At 55.3% G+C, this 23,465-nt stretch overlaps 1 protein-coding gene across 2 annotated transcripts in view; it reads left to right on the forward strand.

Moving 5' to 3' along the window:
* Positions 1-20,736, forward strand: part of Sipa1l3 (signal induced proliferation associated 1 like 3) — a 101,698-nt gene extending 80,962 nt beyond the window's left edge. The window contains exons 16-21 of one of the 2 annotated variants that reach the window (XM_006982004.4): positions 6,655-6,820; positions 7,402-7,654; positions 11,254-11,397; positions 15,300-15,435; positions 17,052-17,133; positions 18,845-20,736. In XM_006982004.4, the coding sequence (XP_006982066.1) occupies positions 6,655-6,820; positions 7,402-7,654; positions 11,254-11,397; positions 15,300-15,435; positions 17,052-17,133; positions 18,845-18,988 (925 nt within the window). In that variant the 3' untranslated portion in view covers positions 18,989-20,736. The remainder of the gene's footprint in view (positions 1-6,654; positions 6,821-7,401; positions 7,655-11,253; positions 11,398-15,299; positions 15,436-17,051; positions 17,134-18,844) is intronic. The other variant, XM_076577974.1, reaches the window with a different exon arrangement.
* The last annotated feature ends 2,729 nt before the right edge of the window (positions 20,737-23,465 follow it).

Raw genomic sequence — 23,465 nt, forward strand, 5'->3', positions numbered from 1 at the left:
TATGAGACAGAAACAAGTCCTGTCTGTCTTCCAAGTGCTAGGGTTATAGATGTGCACCACCAAGTTTGGCTACAGATATATTCGTTAAAATCACAAATATAAAAGACTGACTCAATGCTTTATTTCTTTTGAGGTTTACTTTATTTTTATTTTATGAGTATGGATGTTTGCCTGTATTATAGTATTGTACCATATGCATGCCTGGTGCCCATGGAGACTAGAAGAAGGCATTAGATCCCCTAAACTGGAATTACAGGCAGTTCTGAACCACCATGTGGGTGCTGGGAACTGAATCTGGGTCCTCTGAAAGAGCAGCAAGTGTTTTTAACCACTGAACCATCTGTCCAGGCCTGACTCAATGCTTTTATCTGTACCCTCCCATTTTATAAAGCTGCTGGGGGGGGGGGGCATTTTATTTTCCAGAGCTCAAACCCAGGGCCTCACGCCTCCTAAGCAAGACCTTCTCCGCTGAGTTGCAGCTCGGCCATGGAGCTTTTAACTCACACTTTTCCTGAGCATCTCTAGACTGTGACCTTGTCACTTACAGAGACTCTTGACTCATCCAACCCAGTTTTTCAGAAAACGCTGTTTCTGACTCCTTGAGTTTAGACACACTATCACAGAAATACGATGCTGTTGCTAGGGGCCAGGCTCAGTGGTAGAAATCTTGCCTTGCCTGCACAAGGGTTCCAAGCCTAGCATGCCAGTAAAAAACAAAAATCTCACTAGGTGTGGCGGCACACAGCTCCCAGAGGCAGGAGCATCAGAGTCCCTCAGCCTGGACTACTTGATCACAGCACTTGTCACCCTGTCAGCCTTGGAGTTTCCCTCCACAAGGCCACCAGAATACTTTATACCATGCCTACTCGATGTCTCTGCCTCCCTTTTCATCCACCCTGGTCACTGGTGTCTCACAGTCCCATCAGGCCTTGTCTGAAGCTGGATGTCCCATAGTGGAGTCCCACAAGGACACTGTGCACCAGCCAGGGAACACAGTCTGTGAGCCAGGCTTTGCTGCGTGGCCCTAGACCCTCCTGGCAACCCCATAAGAGAGGCCTTGTTCTTACACCATTTCCCAAAGGCGCCATTAATACCTCACCTGACATCCCCAACTAGACAAGGCACAGCAAATCCAGGACCCAAACCGATGGCATCTCATCTCCCAGACTCCGGCAGGGGGACCCGACTATGAGATGGTGTCCTCCTCTTCTGAGATTTCTTAGAGGAAGTGGACTGCCCTGTGTTCAGGCACACACTGTTGATGAAAGATGGTGTCAGCTAGGGAAAGACAGGCCATGTGCTGCAGAGGACGGAGCATCTGCCACAGTGGGGTGTCATCGCTGGCTCTGGCCCACAGCTCCCTCAGAGATGACGGTCAGGCAAGCCTCACTTTGTTCACTTCGTCAATGAACGCTCAAGTGAGTGGTTTCCCTTCACCGCCAGAGGGATGAGGGGGTGGGGGTCCACCACTGACTGCTCACCTCAGGACCCATCTCTTTAAACAGTGTGGTGGTAACTTCTCTCTGGAGGCTGTGAGGGCCTTTGGGGTCATCCCAAGTCTACAAGTAGAGAACTAGCTGGTGAAGGGTATGCCAGGCTGGGGCAGCCACACTGTGCCAAAGACGAAACATGCAGCCTTCCCTGCCTCATAGCCTCTGCCTCCTTGGTGCCTCCACCTCAAAAGCTGACCTAGCTAAAAGGCTGGGACTACCTCACAGCGAGGTGGCTCTATGGCCAGAGACACCATACATGGTTACTATAGCCATGTTTGAGCCTCTCCGGAGTGCAGCCGCACACTTACCGCTCCCCTCAGCACCATGGCTTAGCATGTTATAGAGACGAGTATTTTTTCAGGGCCAGCAACCCTGTCTGGGACTGGGAATTCAGCTCAGGAGGCCCCTAGAACAGCTCCTATGGGCACCGTAGGGTCTGCAACACATGAGTGGGAGTCAGGAAGACAAGGCCCCGGTCCCAGCTGAGGATCCGGGCATGAGCATCTGAGTCCATGAAGAGGGGTGGCCATGGAGGGAACCAGAGAAAACCAGGGCATCAAGGAGCGGCCCGGGACCTGGGAGAGTGAGCGAGTGCTCGGGAGGTGCCAGTCTGCCACAGATGTGACGAATGCAGTCCAGGGGTCAGATGACGTCAGTTCACATACACGCTCCACAACACCGTTTTAACCTCCAGGGAGGTGCCCATGACGACCTGAGGAATGCACAGTTACACATACAGCGCCAGCCGCAGCCCAGGGCCCACACGCTGAACTCTGCTCATCTCGTGAGCGAGTCGCTGTGTGGTTTAGAGCAGCTGGCAGACATGCCTTCCACAAGTGTCTTCAGTTTACCGAGCCTCAGTTTCCCCAGCTATGAGACTGAGGACAGTAATGCCTCTGCCACTGAAGTAGTATGAGGGTTAGTGGGCTCTGGGTGCTGGATTCCAGTGGTTAACCACGGTTTCCAGGCTCCCTTCTTCCTCGGGTTCAGCAACCCCTAACCCCAGCTCAGTGCCACCCAGAAAAGAACCATAGGAGCCTTGCTTGGGCACCAGTTCCGCACAAGCAGTAGGAACTGTCCACACCTTTTCCCGTTGGCCACCGCCAGCCATGTTGGCAGAACCCTCAGCCCTGCCAGGCTGACAGCCATACTAATTAGCTTAATTAACCTGGTCCCACGGGAGCCACCCCATTTGGAGGCCAGAGCATCACATTGGCTGGGATGGCTCACGGCACGCCTGACCCACTGCTTGCCTGCACTTGTGCCCTGTCTGTCACAGGAAGAACTGCCTCTGCTGGAGTGCTGTGTGCACAGCTTCCTCTTCCTTCTGTTTTTTAGTTTCTAAAATTATTATATGTGTACGGGTGTTTTGCTGGCATGTATGTTTGCACCACACGTGTGCAGTGCCTGTAGAGGCCAGAAAGGATGTCAGATCCCCTGGAACTGGAGTTACAGATGTTTTTAGGCCTCCATGTGGGTGCTGGGAATCTAACTAGAATCCTCTGGAAGAGCAGCCAGAGCTCGTAACCACTGAGCCATCTCTACAACTCCAGAGCATCCTTTGTGGTTGTTCTTTTTTCTGATGGAATTAAACCACAACATGGCAAATCTGAGTTTAGATAGTGTGGACCAATCAGAGTTATGTCTAAGAGTGCTGGACAGATCTGCAAGCATGATGCTTTCTTTCAGATATGTTTTGAAAGGTAAGATACAGAAGGTAGAAAATTAAATACTGCAGAATACTTAAGGTTTTGGTTTTGGTTTCGTTGTTGTTGGGGTTTTTGTTCGTTTTACTTGAGGGGGTTGTTAGGTTTATTTGGAGGTGGTAGTGGTGTGTGTGTGTGTGTGTGTGTGTGTGTGTGTGTGTGTGTGTGTGTGTGTTTGCACATCTACATACCCATGCTCACATGCATGCTCTAGTGCAAACACATGTGGCCATGTGCATGCCACAGCAGGCCTGTAGAGGTCAGAGGACAACTTTCAGGAGTGGATTGCTATGAAGAACTGACAGTCGGGAGTCCCATTCCTGGAGTCCACAGTGGAAGGCAAGAATCCACTCCTAGAGCCCCTGCCTAGAATCCCCCAGTAAGGGGCTGGGGCATGGCTCAGTGGTTTATCATGGCCCTGGGTTCCATCCTCGGCATCACCTAAAAAAAATTGTTTTGTTTTTGAATTCATATTAGGCAAGGATTTTGCCACTGAGCTACACCTCTAGCCCTGCTGCATAGATTCTGCATGTTGGTGTTAGCTCCAGACAAGACCCATACGCACTCTTCACATCATGTTTTCCTGCAGGCCTTTTCCCTGATATAGAACTGCCAGGGTGGAGAAAGTGCCCATTTAATTGTATTCCACGGGTCTGTTTACACTCTCTCAGGAGGAGAAAACTGGACAGTGCTCTCTCCATGGAAGCTATTCTGACCTGCTCCTCACTAGGGCAGAGGACTCAGCATTGAGGATTCTGGGAAAAGCCAAAACTCAAAGATGTGGGAGGGAAGCCTTCCAGCTACCTCAGAACATTTGTGTAGGGTGTACTTCATCTGTCCTTCCTCCTCTTCCTCCCAACTGTAAATTTTTAAGTTGTCCCGGTAAGCACGGAGACAGAGCCCTAGATGTACAGATCTGGTTTGGGGAGGAATATGGCCTGACAAGGTCGCCCCACCACCCTTTCCACCCGCCCTTTTAAAGCTGCAAGGGCAGCTGCTGAGGAACAGAGAGAAAATGCAGCCTTCAAAGCCTCACGCAGCCCAACACATCTTACTTCCTTTTTTGGCTCAGAGAGTCTTTCTTTCTCCAGTAACAAATGGTACACGCCGGATGCTAGCCTGCTCTAAGCTGCTTGTGATGATTGTTGTTGTAATACATGGTTATAGTGAGTAAAGCCTCCTCCATGCCTGTAACCCTAACACTCAGAAGGATAATGTGTTTCAGGCCAACGTGGGCCACGTAGCAAGACCCTGTCTCAAGAAAGCGAAGCAGAAGAACAAAGGAAAACAGGGGCAGGGGACTGAGGTATAGCTCAGTAACAGAGTGCTTGCCCGGCATACATGATTTCTGGGTTTGATCCCATCATCACAAAGAAATTAATTTAAAATAAGGGCTGGGGAGATAGCTCAGTGGCTAAGAGCACTGGCTTCTTCTCCAGGGGATCCAACGCCCTCTTCAGGCCTCTGTAGGTACCAGGCACACAAGCATAGTGCACAGACATACATGCAGACAAAACACCTATATACGTAAAACTTAAACAAAAATTAAACATGTTAGATATCGTGGTGTGTACCTTTAATCCCAGTTCACTGGAGACAGAGGAAGCTGGGAGACCGCAAGTTCAAGACCAGTGTGGCTGCACTGCAGGTTCCAGGACAACGTAGGACCTTGTCTCCACAAAACTAGCTTCTGCTCACACCAGTGCATTCCTTGGTTTTTACTTGCCTGTTTGGTTCTTTTTATTTTATTGATGTGTGTATGTGTTTGTTGTGGGATGTGCGTGCATGTGTAAGTGCACATGTGTGCAGGCCAGAAGAAGAGGACATTGAATCCCCTGGAGCTGGAGTGCCAGGTGATTGTGAGCCACCCACCTTAGGATTGGGAGCCAAACTTTTGTCCCCAGGAAGAACAGCAAGCACTCTTAACTGTTGAACCATCTCTCCATCCCCTCATCTGGTTTGGTTTGTGTTTTAAGACAAGATCTTAGTAGCCCAGGCTGCCCCAGATTCGGTACATAGTTAAAGATTACTCTGAACTCCTGATTCTCCACCTCCCAAGTATCGGGATTACTGATGTGTGCCACCACACCTGGCATTAGGTAGTACTGGAGATGGAACTCGGGGCTTAGTGCGTGCTGAACAAACACACCCAGTCCCTGCTGGGCAGCTTTGGAGCCCCAGTACAAGGTGGTGTCTCACAGGCCCTTGCTTCTGACATTGTTTCTCTCTAGGAGTGGCAAGGACTCAAGTCAGAGCCCAGATGTCTCCGCTAGGTCAGTTCTAGACTAGAAGCCAGGCCACAGACAGAGACAAGAGAAGGTCTACAAGTCACACTTTCCCACAGGCTTCTGGGTAGCAGGCCAGGAGCTATGGGGGAACGGGCTGGCCGGAAGGGAGCTGGTAGCCACAGGAGCTCCATTTCAAACATCTGCTTCTGTCCGGCCGCCAGGTGCTTGGCCACAGATCCTAGAGCAGCAGATCTCTGGGGTGTTCTCCAGCCATGGAACACTGCCTCGGTCACTTTTCTAGTGCCGTGAAGACACCATGACCAAGGCAACTTATAAAGGAGTTGATTGGGAGCTCACGGTTTCAAAGGGGCTAAGTCCGTGACCATCATGGCGGGGAGCGTGACAGCAGGTAGCCAGGCCGGTGCTGGAGCGGTACCGAGAGCTCGCATCTTGAGACACAACCACTAGGCAGAAAGACTCTGGCCATGGTGGGACTCTTGAGAGCCTCCCCCGTGGCACACCTCCAGTCCTTTCCAGGTCATTCATCAGCTAGGATGGTGGCCGTTGGGCCTCAGAACCCTGTGGTGTAGGAGACGTGACATGACAGGAAACCCCACCTGACCTACCTGAGTTCCTGAAGCAGGGGTGAGGGCTTTCTGGGATACCCCATCACTCTTGTGAGGGATGTGCTCACCTCTCACATGCCTACCCTCGTGAGCCCTGCCCATCCCCATCCTCCTGACATATGCATCAGGACCTAACACTGGCCAGCTGGTGGCTCAACCCCTAGGGCTCCCGGAAGCAACCATAAATCTGTACTGTGCTCACAAGTCTCATGCAGTCTGTCCCTGTCTCCTCCCAGGCCTCACCTCTTCTCAGTCTCAACATGCTCCCTCTTCCACCCGGAATGTTCTTCTGTGTGGATTCCTCCCTTGATGGTCCCTCCACCCAACCTTATTTGCTTCAAAACATGTTTCTGTCTCACACGTAGGGTCCACCTTGTTCACCTGCCTAGACTCGGCCCCTCCTGCAGGTGGCTCCGGTCCCTGCCTGCTGTAGCACAGCCCTTGGAATAGGCCCGTTCAGGCAGGTTCCCAGCACAGAAGAGTGCAGAGCCGGGTAACATAGAAGAGGCACAGCCACTGGATGGTGGTGGCTAGTCTCCTCCGGTCCAGACGGCCCTGGGAAGCAGCTGAAGGCCCTCTGACTCCAGTGTTCTCCTTCCAGGCAGGTGGACACCAACGCTAAGAACGTCTTTGGTCAGCCTCGGCTGAGGGCATCCCTGCGAGACCTCCGGTCCCCACGGAAGAACTACAAGTCAACCATCGAGGATGATCTGAAGAAGCTCATCATCATGGACAACCTGGGGCCAGAGCAGGATCGGGACACAGGGGTGCGTGGCTGCTGGCCTCGGGACGGTTTGGGAGGGGGGCAGTGCTCTGTCATGTCCCCGGCCTTTGGTGGCTGCTGGCCCTGCTGGGGTGTGCAAGTGAGCGTCTCTTGTTACTCATGGACAGAACTAGGACTTAAGCCACTGGAAAAGGCCCCGGAGACCCTGGGTCTCACATCCTTCTCCCAGAGCCCAAGAGGGAAATGGTGCTACCCAGGAGCACAGGAACCATGTGCAGGGTGGGCTCCCATTGCCAGGCAGGCAGTCTGTGGGAACCAAGACAGCCCTTCACGGAGCACTGTGGCACACACCTGTGACCGCAGTCCTCAGGAGACTGAGGCAGGGGAATCACATATCCCAGGCCAGCCTGGGCTACATGACTAGCTGAGACCATATCTGAAAAGAAAAGACATGTACAATTCAGTGGTAAAGTGCCAATATAAGGCTACAGTTGGAGGCTGGGATCAGAAGCCATGGGCCCCAGTCAGGGCTGGGGAACCCTGGGGGGAGGGACTTGCCAAGAAGCCCCCGGGACGGGAACCACAGCCCGGCGTGTCATCCCGTGTCCCACCCTGTCTTCACAGCAGTCCCCCCAGAAGAGCCTGCAGCGGACACTGTCGGATGAGAGCCTGTGCAGCGGGCGCCGGGAGCCCAGCTTTGCCAGCCCGGCCAGCCTGGAGCCTGGCCTGCCCAGCGACGTGCTCTTCACCAGCACCTGCGCCTTCCCCTCCAGCACGCTGCCCGCCCGCCGCCAGCACCAGCACCAGCACCCCCACCCCCCCAGCGGGGCACCCAGCACCATTCCAGCCACCGGCAATGGCTTCCCAGAGAAGAAATGTGAGCCTGGGGGTCCTGGGGTGGGAAGTGGGGTGCGCCACAGGTGGGAGGTACCTGGTGGTCCCATATGGCCAGTCACGTGAGGGGAAGGATGCACAGGTGCTCCAGGGACCTCAAGGAGCAAATATTGCTGGCCAAACACTGGGTCACCTGAGACCAGAGGAAATCAGCTTCCCCAAGGACAGGGGCCTACATCCTCGGCTCCCCAGCCTCCCTGCACCCCACCAGCCCCCCTGCACCCCACCAGCCCCCTCTACCCCACCAGCCCCCCTCTACCCCACCAGCCCCCCTACCCCACCAGCCCCCCTCTACCCCACCAGCCTCCCTGCACCCCACCAGCCCCCCTGCACCCCACCAGCCCCCCTCTACCCCACCAGCCCCCCTGCACCCCACCAGCCCCCCTGCACCCCACCAGCCCCCCTCTACCCCACCAGCCCCCCTGCACCCCACCAGCCCCCCTGCACCCCACCAGCCTCCCTGCACCCCACCAGCCCCCCTCTACCCCACCAGCCCCCCTCTACCCCACCAGCCCCCCTCTACCCCACCAGCCCCCCTGCACCCCACCAGCCTCCCTGCACCCCACCAGCCCCCCTCTACCCCACCAGCCTCCCTGCACCCCACCAGCCCCCCTGCACCCCACCAGCCCCCCTCTACCCCACCAGCCCCCCTCTACCCCACCAGCCCCCCTCTACCCCACCAGCCTCCCTGCACCCCACCAGCCCCCTCTACCCCACCAGCCCCCCTCTACCCCACCAGCCCCCCTCTACCCCACCAGCCCCCCTGCACCCCACCAGCCTCCCTGCTCCCACCTAAACATCCCATTTTTCTGAACATTTACTTTAATGACCCTACTTCCCCAAATACGCCATGCTCAGGGGTGGGGGCAGTCCTGCGTGAGATCTATCCACCCCTTTATTTCATCTAGCAGTATTTATTGAATATGCCCTCTAAGTGGGGTACTGGTACATCATCTCCTGAAAAAGCCATGGTGTAGCCAGCATGCTGACACATCTGTAATTCTAGCACTTGGAGGCAGGAGGGTCATGAGTTTGAGGCCAGCCTAGGATTGTAAGCAAGACCTATCTTGACTGAAAAAGAAAAAATGGCAAAGCAGATAAGGCTGCACCCTGCGGGCCCTCCTCACGCCTGACAAGCAGCAGCTACAACCCTGCTGGCGGCAGCCAGCCCCATCCACACACGCTGGAGGCTGGCTGGCTGGCTGTTTTAGTATTGGGTGGTGGATTGATTTGAGACCGAGTGTCACTATGCAGCCCTGGCTGACCTGGGACTCACTATGTAGACCAAGCTGGCCTGGAACTTACAGAGATCCTCCTGCCTCAGCTTCCTGAATGCATAGTGCTGGGGTTTAGGCAGGAGCCATCACTCCTGGCCACCTTCCATAACTCCTCCTGCTAGAAATGGCAAGGAGGGGGGTGTGTACTGGAGGGGGTGGGGGTGCTGTGTACTGGAGGGGGTGGGGGGTGCTGTGTACTGGAGGGGGTGGGGGTGCTGTGTACTGGAGGGAGGTGGGGGGGTGCTGTGTACTGGAGGGAGGTGGGTAGGGGGTGCTGTGTACTGGAGGGAGGGGGTAGGGGGTGCTGTGTACTGGAGGGAGGGGGTAGGGGGTGCTGTGTACTGGAGGGAGGGAGGTAGGGGGTGCTGTGTACTGGAGGGAGGGGGGGTGCTGTGTACTGGAGGGAGGTGGGGGTGCTGTGTACTGGAGGGAGGTGGGTAGGGGGTGCTGTGTACTGGAGGGGGTGGGTAGGGGGTGCTGTGTACTGGAGGGGGATGGGGGGTGCTGTGTACTGGAGGGGGGTGGGGGGTGCTGTGTACTGGAGGGAGGTGGGGGTGCTGTGTACTGGAGGGGGGTGGGGGGTGCTGTGTACTGGAGGGGGATGGGGGGTGCTGTGTACTGGAGGGAGGTGGGGGTGCTGTGTACTGGAGGGGGTGGGGGTGCTGTGTACTGGAGGGAGGTGGGGGTGCTGTGTACTGGAGGGGGTGGGGGTGCTGTGTACTGGAGGGAGGGGGTAGGGGGTGCTGTGTACTGGAGGGGGTGGGTAGGGGGTGCTGTGTACTGGAGGGAGGGGGTAGGGGGTGCTGTGTACTGGAGGGAGGGGGTAGGGGGTGCTGTGTACTGGAGGGAGGGAGGTAGGGGGTGCTGTGTACTGGAGGGAGGGGGGGTGCTGTGTACTGGAGGGAGGTGGGGGTGCTGTGTACTGGAGGGGGTGGGTAGGGGGTGCTGTGTACTGGAGGGGGGTGGGGGTGCTGTGTACTGGAGGGGGGTGGGGGGTGCTGTGTACTGGAGGGGGGTGGGGGTGCTGTGTACTGGAGGGGGGTGGGGGGGTGCTGTGTTCTGGAGGAGGTAGGGGGTGTTGTGTACTGGAGGGGGTGGGTAGGGGGTGCTGTGTACTGGAGGGAGGTGGGGGTGCTGTGTACTGGAGGGAGGGAGGTGGGGGTGCTGTGTACTGGAGGGAGGTGGGGGTGCTGTGTACTGGAGGGGGGTGGGTAGGGGGTGCTGTGTACTGGAGGGAGGTGGGGGGTGCTGTGTACTGGAGGGAGGTGGGGGGTGCTGTGTACTGGAGGGAGGGGGTGGGGGGTGCTGTGTACTGGAGGGAGGGGGGTGGGGGGTGCTGTGTACTGGAGGGAGATGGGGGGTGCTGTGTACTGGAGGGAGGGGGTGGGGGGTGCTGTGTACTGGAGGGAGGGGGTGGGGGGTGCTGCCTGGTCTTGAGAGTTAGGAAATGTGTGGCATACCTTACTTTTTTCTTTTTTTGGTTTTTCAAGACGGGGTCTCTCTGTGTAGCCCAGGCTGGCCCCAGACTCAGAGATCCGCCTGCCTCTGCCTCCCAAGTGCTGGGATTAAATGCGTGCGCTACCACACCATCCGGACTGTCTTCAGTTTAGATGTGTTCTGTGCCTAGGATTTCAGCTTAGGGGTGTCCCCACATCGTCTAGACATGAAGCCCCCTGTATGTCTCCCACTTTATGGGGGGTGAGATAAAGGAAATTCTGGGACTCTTTTAAGGGTGCCATCTCATCCCTTCTTGCAGTAGCCAAGTATGGGGGAGCACACCTAGTATCCTAGCACTTAGGGGGTGAAAGCAGGAAGGCTCGGGCCAGACCGAGTTCAGGGTCAGCCTCGACTACACCATGAATTCGAAGCCAGCTTAGTCTAATGAAACCTTGCCTCGAGAAAGCTAGCAAAATTTTTAATCCAGCCATGGTGCCCCACAGTCCTTGCCTTGGTGTTCTGAGGCTTTTAGCCCCAAGACTCTGCCTCAGCCCTATTCCTCAGGACACCCCACAGATAGCTCGTTGTTTCGTGAATCTCCGGGACTTCATGCCACCTGTCCCATAGGAAAGCTTTTCTCTCGGGTCTCCCCTGGTACCTCCCACTGCAGAGCGTTGCTGGAAGGCCACTCAGGAACTCCTCCCCTGGTCCCATATAGAAAGCTGCCACACAGACAGCAGCATCGCAGTGCCCTGGGCCTGCTGCAGCCTCATGTGTACCTCATGGGAACAGTGTGGAATATCTGTATTTCTGTCCCTCCCACACTGTCATGCTCAGTCACCTCGTGTCTCCACGTTTTCCCACGTAGCGGCCATCTCAACCTCGGAGCTCTCACTGGCTGATGGACGGGACCGGCCCCTGCGACGGCTTGACCCTGGAATGATGCCACTGCCAGACACGGCTACCGGCCTTGAGTGGTCCAGCCTGGTGAACGCTGCCAAGGCCTACGAAGGTAGGTAGCCGGCCCCCAGCCTCCCTGTTCTGTCGCCTCGGTGGCCATCTGTTCTGGGAGGATCGCTGGAGGCCCTGTGAATCTGCTGGACCTCACACCTGGGTTCCAGAGTCACAGGGTGCAGTTAAAACTTTGTGTTTTCATGTGCTAACCATGCAACCAAAGCAGGTGACCTCCTCTGATCCCCACTCCTGGTCTACCGAAGGAGGTCCCTCACCAACTGCATAATGGTTTAGGAAACACTGCATATGGAAAAGTGGACCCACAGCAGCATGGTAGTGGTGGCGCATATCTGTAATCCCAGCACTCAGGAGGCAGAAGCAGGCGGATCTCTGAGTTCGAGGCCAGCCTGGTCTACACATTGAGTTCCAGGACGGCCAGGGCTACACAGAGAAACCCTGTCTTGAACCTCCCCACCCTACCCCACCCCCCCAAAAAAGGTGGCCCCAGAGCAAGCCCTCCACAAACAGTGCCCTATTGAAGGCCACATAGGACCCATCTCAAAAAATAAAAAGGTCAAACATGATAACCTGATCTATAAAACAAGTTTCAAGATAGCCGGGGCTATGTAGAGAGACCCTATCTCTGGGCTGGAGAGATGGCTCAGTGGTTAAGAGCACTGACTGCTCTCCCAGAGGTCCTGAGTTCAATTCCCAGCACCCACATGGTGGCTCACAACCACCTGTAATGAGATCTGGTGCCCTCTTCTGGCCTGCAGGGACACATGCAGGCAGAATACTGTATACATAACAGATAAATAAATCTTTTTTTTTTAAAAAAAAAAAAAAGAGAGATCCTGTCTCAAAAAAAAAAAAAAAAAAAAAGAGTCCTAGTTGAGCAGGCAAACTACAGGTGACAGTCTGAATTCGGCAGACTGAGTAGGACCCAGAGTGCTAGCCCACCACCCTGCTGTTTGTAGGGGCTCACCCTGTCTGTCACAGGTTGCTGGTAGAGCTCTGGCATCACATCCCCACCTCCGCAAGCAGTCCAGAAGAAAGACACAAACCTTACATGGGGGGAACCGTACTCTCCTGTGCACTAACGTCCTGGCCGGAGCCTCGGCCCATGGCCACCTTCGCTGTAGCAGTAAGCTGGGTGTGCAGCCCGGGTGCCCGACGCAGATGGGATTTGTGGGCTGCGGTTCAGCACGCTGGTTAAACGCTCCTGTGGAAGACCCTGCGTTGTTTTTTGCTTGGTTGGTCTGGTTTGGTTTTTTGAGACAGGGTTTCTCTGTGTAGTCCTGGCTGTCCTAGAACTCGCCCTATAGACCAGGCTGGCCTCGAACTGACAGAGATCCAACTGCCTCTGCCTCCCAAGTGCTGGGATTAAAGACATGTGTGCCGCCACCACCCTGGGTTTAATCCCCAATGCTGAATGAACAGTTGAATGAATGGGTTTATTCATTTGTTTTAGATAGGTCTCATGTAGCCCAGGCTGGCCTTGTTCCTTCCTGTATCCATCTACCAAGTACTAGAATTACAGATGTATGCCATTATGCCCAACTTAGAACTCCCCAGCCTGACCTCAGTCTGGCCCTCCTGCCTCAGCCTCTCCAGTGCTAGGATTCCAGGGACGTGGCCTCACGCCTGACCTGGCGAATACGCAGCCTCTCAGCCCAACCTGGATTACATCATCACATGACCTGTGTGAACTAGGTAGATATCATTCCTGCCAACCTCTATCTGAAGGGTCATAGGGAAGCAACAACGGTTTTGATTTAAAATGGGACTTCCGTGGGTTGTTTTCATTTTACTTTTTTTTTTTTAATGGTGCTAGGTGTGTACCACCTAGCAGTATCCCCAGGCATCAGGCTCGATGTCCCCACTACCTGGCAGTGTCACAGTGTCAGGTCAAGAAGTACTTGGATCCTTGACTTTGGGAGGGAGTGAGCAGTGGGGACAGGACCAGACCTAAAAAACATGGAGCTCAGCTGGCTGGCTCCCAGCAGAGGAAGTACCAACTGGGTACCAAGGAAACCAGAGCCTGCCGCCCACGTGTGATCCCCAGCTTTGCCTGTGAGGAGCTTAGTGACAAGCCGTTAACCCCTCATGCCTCACTTGTTCATCTATAAAGTATCTCTCTGCCCCACACGTTGTATTAGATGAATTTGTACTCATTAAAAGTGCTCACGAACCACTGCAGTACAGAGATGAACAGTATTAGAGCCCTGCCTAGAACCCCCAGTGAGGGGCTGGGGTGTGGCTCAGTGGTAGAGCCCTGCCTAGAACCCCCAGTGAGGGGCTGGGGTGTGGCTCAGTGGTAGAGCCCCTGCCTAGAATCCCCCAGTGAGGGGCTGGGGTGTGGCTCAGTGGTGGAGCCCCTGCCTAGAATCCCCCAGTGAGGGGCTGGGGTGTGGCTCAGTGGTAGAGCCCCTGCCTAGAATCCTCCAGTGAGGGGCTGGGGTGTGGCTCAGTGGTAGAGGCCCTGCCTAGAATCCCCCAGTGAGGGGCTGGGGTGTGGCTCAGTGGTAGAGCCCCTGCCTAGAATCCCCCAGTGAGGGGCTGGGGTGTGGCTCAGTGGTAGAGCCCCTGCCTAGAATCCCCCAGTGAGGGGCTGGGGTGTGGCTCAGTGGTAGATCATCTGCTTAGAATCCCCCAGTGAGGGGCTGGGGTGTGGCTCAGTGGTAGAGCCCCTGCCTAGAATAGATATGATATACTTACACTGTAGTATGAGCTTTAATAGTTCTTGTGAGTTTCTGAAGGCTTTTGGATATTCAGCCCCAGACCTGAGAACCAGGAAAAACACAGGAGGGCCTTGGGAGGCTGTGCTCTCTGAGTCTCAGGAGCCTGCCTGAGCTACATAGCAAGATCCTGTTTAAAATCTTTGGATTCTGGGCTGGAGAAATGGCTTACTGATTAAGAAAACTTGCTACTCTTCCAGAGAATCTGAATTTGGTTCCCAGCACCCACTCTGGGTAGCTCACATCCACATGTAATTCCTCCTCCAGGGGAATCTGATACACTCTCTGGTTCCACAGGCATACACATACACACGTACACGCACACATGCACATTTAATTAAAAAAGGGCTGAGAGCCAGTGGCGCATGCCTTTAATCCCAACACTCGGGAGGCAGAGCCAGAGCTAGGCGGATCTCTGTGAGTTCGAGGCCAGCCTGGTCTACAGAGGGAGATCCAGGACAGGCACCAAAACTACACAGAGAAACCTTGTCTCAAAAAACATAAAAAGAAAGAAAGAAAAAGCTGGGTGTGGTGTTCATGCCTTTAATCCCAACACTCTAGAGGCAGAAGCAGGAGGATCTCTGAGTTCGAGGCCAGCCTGGTCTACAGAGTGAGTTCCAGGACAGTCAGGGCTACACAGAGAAACCCTGTCTCAAAAAGACCAAAAGAGCCGGGCGTTGGTGGCGCACGCCTTTAATCCCAGCACTCGGGAGGCAGAGCCAGGTGGATCTCTGTGAGTTCAAGGCCAGCCTGGGCTACCAAGTGAGCTCCAGGAAAGGCGCAAAGCTACACAGAGAAACCCTATCTCGAAAAACCAAAAAAAAAAAAAAAAAAAAAAAAAGACCAAAAGAAAGGAAGACACCATCAGAACAGCACAGATAACTTTAGGGAGCCAGGTGTGATGCACACATCTATAATCACAGCACCCAGACGGCTGAAACAGGAGGGTTACCAGGGTTTTGAGGCCAGCCTGAGCACACAATGACACCCTGAATCAAAAAAGAAAAGCCAAACGTGGTAGCTCATGCCTGAAATCCAAGCATCCAACAGGCTGAGACAGGAGAATCACTGAGTTCAAGGCCAACCTGGGCTACAAAATGAGACCCTGCCTCCGAGGGGTCAGCAGGCGGGCGTCGGATGGAGACCGGGTTTGCAGGAAGATGCTGAGGCCGCCTTGCCCCACCCAGAAGAGCTCAGTCCCTCCTCTCTCGTTCCCCGGCAGTGCAACGAGCGGTCTCTCTCTTCTCACTGAATGACCCAGCCCTGAGCCCAGATATCCCTCCCGCACACAGTCCTGTCCACAGCCACCTGAGCCTGGAGCGGGGCCCCCAGACTCCTAGGACAACCCCCACCATGAGGTGAGTTTCTGTGGAAACACTGGGGTCCATCACCCGAGGGTCCAGCAGGCAGCAGCATGTCTGCACAAAGAGGGGTGGGGGTGCTTCAGGTCACCCCTTTGCTCCCAGGGCAGGAGGTCCCTTTGTCCCTTGTCTGATGGCTAGAGTTGTTATACCAGCCATGCCCTGGGGACCAGCGGTGGCCAGGTCGACTCTGCCCTTACCTAGGATCCATCCTACTTCCAACCTTGAACCCTGCTCCCGAGCATGCCCCAGCCCCCCAGCTCTCTACCTCCCATCTCCATCTGTCTGTTGCTTGATCCCCTCCTCTGGCTCCTCCAGTGATGCAGACTGGCCCCTGATATCACATTTCACCCTCTTTACACTGCTGGGCATATACAGACATCTCAGCATCCCATGAATGGCAAGGCACATCTCCACAACAAGGAGACAGGGCCCTCTGTCATCTCACCGGCTCCTCCAACTGAATGCAGTGAATCTGAGTGCGCATACTCAACAGAAAGGGAAAGCGGGCAGAGAAAGCCTTAAGGACCGTGCTGCCCACAGGGGACTTAGCAGGGCACTCCCAGCATCTGCACATGCTGCCCACAAGGCTCTGCTTGCCACAGACCTGCACAGCGCTTAGTGTTACCGGAAGCATCTTTTGAGGAAAATTTTGGTATATATTTTTTATCTTTAGACCTTAGTTGGTCTTGACTGCCATCAGAAGTGTGGGCCTCCGTAGTTACAGCAAACAGGTGTTCAAGAGGCCTTGGGGACCTGTGGCCCTTGGGCCCACTCCTGCACTTTGCCCTCCCACCTCCCTGTGTACCTGGAGCTCCCTGAGATGAGGACCAGGGAGGGGAGGAAAAGAGGAGGAGAGGTAGGAGGGCCCAGCAGCCTCTCCTCCACAGCCCTTCCCCCAAACCCCTCCAAGTATAAGAGCCCGAAGCATCTTTAGCCTCAGTTCTATGCAAGGAAGTACCACCCGCTTCCACAGTGCCGGGCAGACGTGGGGCCGGAAAACTCCCCACAGCTGGAACCCACAGCTAGAACCCAGGCAGTGGGTCCCAGCCCCAGCACTCGGGTGGACGGCGTCCTCTGCCTCAGCCTGGGCTTCCTGTTCGGTAGCAGCCATGTGGCGGCTTTACAGGCGGCTGGAAGGTCTGTGAGACTGACACACTGGAGTGAAGTGGCCTGGGTTCCATCCTCACTGATGGTGCTGTTGTCCATTGGCCCACCGCGGACTTTCTGAGCTTGGGACGGGCTCAGTCTACACTGCTAACTAGATAACAGCTTGAGTGAGTTCTTCATATCTCATGAGTACACCAAGGAGTTCTCCCCAAAGTCACACACCCCTTCTTGGGGGCAGATGCCTAGTTCGGGCAGCCCTCACCCAGTCCTGGCCTGGTGCTTCCTCCTCCAACATCCACAGATAGCCTGGTCCAAGGGTGCGAAGGGGACTGTCTCTGGCTTCCCCACAGAGCTGCTCGTCTGTGCTTGCAGCCCTGGGCTTTCAGGAAGGTGAAGGCTCACCGGAGACCAGAGGGCCTGTACCCCAAGTCTCTCCAGCTGTGAGGGGGAGCCCTCCTCAGAGGCTGGCGGGCCTCAGAGCTGATGATCCCTTGTCTTTCCAGTGAGGAGCCACCCCTGGACCTGACAGGCAAGGTGTACCAGCTGGAGGCCATGCTGAAGCAACTGCACACAGACCTGCAGAAGGTGAGGCGGACGCGCTCCCCCCCCCCCCCCCCCCCCCCCCCCGCAATGGTCACAAGGAGACTGGGAAGTCTAGCAAGCATAGAGAGACCTGACTTGTAGCTCGGTTGGTAGAGTGCTTGTCCAGCATGCAGAAGACTCTAGCCTTTCCATTCCCAGCATTGCCTGCACTGGATGCTGGTAACCCCAGCACTCAGGTCATGGAGGCAGGAGAATCAGAAATTCAGGGTCGTCCTCAGCTACATAGTGAATTTGTAGTCAGCCTGAGATACATGAGATCAGATCTTTAAATTATAAATATAAATGGGGGCCATCAAAGGGAGAATGGTAGTATAGATTATAGGTCACTCACGCAGCAGAAGTCTGCAGCCAATTCTTATTAAGATAAGAATTTTAGTTAGGTCTCATAGCATCTATATAATAAGCCAGGCATCTCACATGCCTGTAACCCGAGCCTGTGTGGGGCAGAGACTGGAGGGTCACAGTTGCTGGCTGCCAGCCAATCCAAGGAACTCATAGCCTCGGGTTAAGAGAGAGATCTTGCCTCAAAGAAACAGGTGGAGATTGATAGAGGAGGACACCTGGCACCCTCTCCCCAACACACATGCATTTGTACACACACCTATACATACACACGTACCTAAATAAGAAAATAAGGTAAAAAGATAAATAGTAAGTAGTTTGTAAACTGACTAGCACACAAGACAAAGCCAATAACTTTAGTAAGAAATAGTCCAGAAGAGCCCTAATCCTCCTGCCTCAGATTCCCCATTGCTGGGATTACAGACGTGCCTCCACACCTGGCATCATGACATTTTAAAGATAGTCCTGCCCGGCGGTGGTAGCATGCGCCTTTAATCCCAGCACTTGGGAGACAGAGCAGGCAGATCTGTGAGTTGGAGGCCAGCCTGGGCTACAGAGCGAGTCCCAGGACAGCCTGGACTACACAGCTAGTTCTGTGTGGAAGGACAGACACTAAGGACATTCCAGCTGTATCTGTTGCATCTCTGTGCCCATCCAAGAGTGTGGAGGGGTGAGGAGAAACAAGATTGGAGAAGGCTTTACTTGCTTAAATATTTGGGGTAATTCAAGGCAGGAAACAGCAGCGCCTCAGCAGTAAGTCCTCAATACAGAAACCAGACCCTAGTTCAGATCCCCACCCCAATACTTAATGCCGTGTGGCCTGGGCACTCCCTGCCTTAGGGTGTCTTATCACCCTCAGGAGAGCAGAGCTGCTCAGGCAACCTCGCTGTGGTGAGGCTTGGCTTTTCCTTCCAGGGGTGACAGCCCTCCCGAAGGCTTGGCTTTTCCTTCCAGGGGTGACAGCCCTCCCGAAGGCTTGGCGGCTGTGGGGGTGGGGTGGGGCGATAGATAACATATCGGATGATTACCTCAGACCGTGAGCGGTGGTGTGCGCCTGCGGTCCCAGTGATGGGGAGGCCGAGACCAGAGGATTGCAAATTTGAAGTCAGCCTGAGCTACATAGTAAGACCCTGTCTAAACAGATAAACTGCTTCAAAGGCTTTCCAAACCGCCTGGCAGGGTTGAGGCCAGGACATGAAGTAACCCGCCCAGGGCTGCCCATCTGGAGAAACCGAGTCGGGATTTGACCCCTTGCAGCTGGGCCTCTCTGGCCCCGTAGCTGGGATCCGTTCCTGTTGTGTGCACTGCTGTGAGCACCTTGGCATGGCTAACCCAGCCCTTCTGCCCCCAGGAGAGGCAGGACAAGGTGGTGCTGCAGTCGGAGGTGGCCAGCCTGCGGCAGAACAACCAGCGATTGCAAGAGGAGTCGCAGGCCGCCAGCGAGCAGCTCCGCAAGTTCGCCGAGCTCTTCAGCCGGGAGAAGAAAGAACTCTGAGGGCCCTGGGCCTCCCCTGGCTGGCAGGCAGTGGGCTTCTGGTCATCCAGCCACAGCCCCGCACCCACGGCTCCGCCCCGCCACTCAGGAGCCCCAGGCGCCATGAGCCAGCTTGGCTGGCCTCAGGCCCTTCTCATCTGCTCCCTGCGGCCCCCAGCAGGCCCCCAGGAGCCTGTTCCTAGGACCCAGCTGCCCGGAGCTGTGACGGCGGGAGGGCCCAGGAGCCCCTGCATGAGAACTGGAACAGAATGGGCCCTTTCGTCCCCCACTCCCTGATGGTCCAGGGCTCCTCTGTCCTTCCCCAGTGCGCTGGCTCCAGACAGCATGGACATCACCCTGAGTCCCCCTTCCATACAGAAACCAGGAGCACTTTCATAGAGTTTAAATTATTTTCCTGGGGCCCCAGAATGGACAGGAACCCCTCGCATCCAGACCCACTCCTTTGAGAAACCCTGTTTGTACAGTGAAGACTGTTTCTACGACCTTTTTCTACCAGCTCCTCTCCAGCAGCCACGGGCTCCTCTGATCCGGCTACTGATGCGGCCGCCGTGGGCTCCTCCCCAGCACAGCTAGGCATTGCCTCCCGCCCCAGAGGCAGCACGGAGCCCCAGGGCAGGGCTGAAGCGCAGCCTTCACCTGTCTGGCCCTCTCCTCTTTTTCAAGTCTCCCTGGCCACACTCCAGCCCCAGCGGCCACCAGACACACTCACTGTGCTCCCCGGGGAGCACTCAGTGCAACCCCCAGAGACGCTGACTCTCCAAAGGCAATAAGGGGCAGCTCAGTCTGGGTCTCTGCTGCTCACCCAGGAAACACAAATTCCCCTTTCTTTCTTCTTTAAAAACAAACAGAAAAGAATATATATATATATTTATTTTTTCATGTAGAGTTGTGCCAGAACAAGTTTGAATGGCCACGATCTGTGGATTCCCCAACCCCAGGGTCAAGACATGTCCCCACGGACTGGGGGTCAGTGTGAGAACCCAGAGGGACGTGGGGCTGGCAGGCAGGGAGAAGTTGGCAGCATGGACTGGACCCAGAGCTAGATGGCCCAGCCCTCAGCCCGGGACCCTTCACCTCTTTGGGCCCATGACCTCTCAGAAAGGGCTCTGAGACCACACACAACAGGCACTCCACTCCAGACGTGCCAGGCTGGAGGGCAGACGGGTACCCACAGCTCCCTATGACCCGCCTCTGGCCCTGGGAACCCTGGGTTATGAGGGAGCAGCCTGTCATGTCCTTCACCCACCGTGGGGTGATGGCGGCAGACCAGACTACCCAGTGTCCTCAGCCCTGGCCAACTACTGTGATGTCCCTCCTCTCCTGATCCCCTCCTAAAGGGTTCTCCAGCCCTGCTCCTCTCCCTTCCCTCAGACCCCGACCTGGAGCCTGCCCTCCCCCCCCTCCCTTCCTTCCTTCATCTGCCTCTTTAGTGTGTCTCCTCGCATCTTCAGATCATTCAAATCATTTTGGGGACCTAATCATGTACATTGACAATTGTAAATTATAATTTTTGGTTTTGTTCTATTATTTTTGTAAGAATTTCTGCAAAAAAAAAATAACTATTTAATTGAGGTTGATGTTCTGTCTGATGGCTGGAGATAGCAGCAGGCTTTTTTTCCCCACGTTGATTTGTTCCATTTGGATTTCTTATCATTCTTTATTGTCTCCCCCCACCCCAAGCCCATCCCTGTCTTGAGATTTCTGGCATGTTTCAGGAGGTTTCAAAGGAAATAAACGTTTCATAGAAATGGCTGGTGTGCTCACAGGGAGCTGCCTGGAAATCATGCGGGCTCCCTCCTAATACACATCACACCCTGCTGCACAGATACACTGGCCAGCCTTACAGCTTTTCTTCAGCATCCAGACATCTGACCCTCGGGATGTAGGATTGTGCTGGTTAGAGAAAGAAAGAGAAAGAGAGAGAGAGAGAGAGAGAGAGAGAGAGAGAGAGAGAGAGAGAGAGAGAGAGAGAGAGAGAAAGAAAGAAAGAAAGAAAGAAAGAAAGAAAGAAAGAAAGAAAGAAAAGAAAACTAGGTCTGCGGGGTAATGCACGCCAGGTGGGTCTCTGAGTTCTAAGCCAGCCTGCTAGAAACAGGAAGTTCCAGGCTACCGAGGGCTACACTGTGAGACCCTGGTTTTTGCCAGGTGTAATGGCTTCAGCTTGTAATCCCAGCACTCTGAGGCTGGGACAGGAGGATCCCTGAGAGTTCAAGGCCAGCCTGGACTCCACAGCAAGAGCCCACCTCTCTCAAAGAAGAAAAGGCCAGTTGTGTTGATACACATCTGTAATCTCAGCTCTTGAAGTGAGGGGGCATCAAGAATGCACGGTCATCCTCGGCTACATAGCAAGTTCAAGGCCAGCCTGTGCTATCCCCAAAATAAGTGGTAATAGTCCGAGAGGAGAGAGAGAGAGGGAGAGAGACCGACGGCTGGGCTAGAAGTGCCTCAGTGCTTGAGCACCAGCTGCTCCTCCAGAGGACTCTCGTGCCCAGCACTCACATGGCAGCTCACAACTCCAGACCCAAGGGACCCTATTCCCTCTTCTGATGTCTTAAGAGGGAAGGAAAAAAAAAAAATGCTGAGCAAGGTAGTCCACACCTTAACCCCAGGCCCTGGCAAGCAGATCTCTGAGTCTGAGGCCAGCCTAGTCTGCTAGAGTTCCAGGGCAGCCAGGGCCTTGTAGACCCTGTCTCAAAACAAACAAAAACACGAGATGTCAGGTAAAATAAGGGCCATCCTAGTCTGAGGGACTCAAACTCAAAAGTGAAGGCCCAACCGCAGGGTCCCACGGGCCGCCGCCACCCACTCCCCTCCAATCTCCATCTCATGTGTATATACCCGCCCCGCTGTCAACGCATCTCCCGGCTGGGTTGGTCCACCCTCCAGACCTCCCTCTGCCGACAGTCCAGGGAGCCTCTGGGGTCAGAGGTAGGAACTGTGTGATCGGTCTCTCTCTAGTCCACACGGAAGTGTCTCCAACATGCTCTTGAAGCCTCAGCCAGGATCAGGTCGTCTGTGACCCACTTGGCCAGAGGGGAGGTGGGGGCAGCTTAAAACGCGATCTGTGGACATGTGCGGGTGGGCGGGACACGAGGCAAACTGACTTCAGACTCAGGCATTCCACGGGAGACCCCAAGGGCCCGCCTCCTGGGTGCACGCTGCCTCTCCGGACAGGACCGCACCCCCACACTGGCTGTCCTTGGCTTCTTTGTGTCTGAGCTCAACTCTGACCCTCCTCCGCACTCTACGCTCACCCCTGCCCCCCAAAAATGTCTTCCGAAAGGCGTTTGCATTTATCCAGTGGAGAATCAAGCCCTTCCAGCTTCTCAGACATCCTCACTCTCCACCCTCCTCGGGGCCCCATCCTCCAGCCCTGCCCTCCCCCCACCAACCCGGGCCAAGCGGGGAGGGAACCTGGGAACAAACTGTTCTCACATCTTCTCCTGGCCCGGGAGACACACCACCGTCTCCCAACACCCCACAGCTCGCACGCTCCGCGCACGCACGCACGCCAGGCCCTGATGGCGCCCGGACTGCTTGCAGTCCCTTCCCTTCTTGCCCCAGTTTTTCAGACTCCCTCCTCCCCCACCTCTGCTCCGGCTGCCACTCTGTCTCTGGCCTCATCTGGCTGGCACGCTGGAGATTTCTGTTGTCCCCCCACCACCACCCCTTTTTTTAAGACAGAGCTCACAACGTAGCCCAGGGTGACCTGTAACTCACCATCCTCCTGCCTCAGCCTCCAGTGCTGGGATTCTGAGCCACATGGTGTGCTACCATTGCCTTCCAACCACAGAACACCGTCCACCTCCTCGGCCCTGTCTATTGTCTAGGGGCTTTGCCTCTCCCTCCCCGAGTGGCTCCTTAATCCATTTGCTTCCTCCTGACTTTGTAAATGTTCTGCTTCTCCGAAATGCCGTCCACTTCACCCTCCCCTGGTCTTTTGCCAGAGCCTGGCCTTTTTTTTTTTTTTAATTCCTAGACTAGTCCTCCATCCTCGTCCTCTTCCCTCAAAATTCTGGGGGGGCTCTCTTCATCTGTGTATCTCTCCGGCTTTGTCCTTTATTCATTCAGTAAATTTGTGACCTCAGCATCCTCCTCCTCCCTGATCAGTGCCCTGATTCTACACACACACACACACACACACACACACACACACACACACACACACACACACGTCTCCTTGAATCCCTGTATTTGGAGATGTCCTGCCCTTCTTCACTTTTAGCCACACCCAAGACAGGGAATCCCAGGTGACAGCCAGCCATGCTGGGGTGCCATCTCCCCACCCGAGCCTGGGAGGGGGCTGCCTTCAGGCCTCTCCAGCCCTCCCTTCCCCCAGCCCTCACTCCCACCTCCCTCTCCTGCCTCCCGATGCAGCTGCAGCAGCCCGTTGCTAGGGCAACCACAGCTGGCTGGGTGGGAGCCCCTCCACCCCATCCCCCTCTCCTCTGCAGCAAGACCGGGAGGAGCTGGGACA

This window comes from Peromyscus maniculatus, chromosome 1, assembly GCF_049852395.1.
Source record: "Peromyscus maniculatus bairdii isolate BWxNUB_F1_BW_parent chromosome 1, HU_Pman_BW_mat_3.1, whole genome shotgun sequence".
NCBI lineage: Eukaryota > Metazoa > Chordata > Mammalia > Rodentia > Cricetidae > Peromyscus > Peromyscus maniculatus.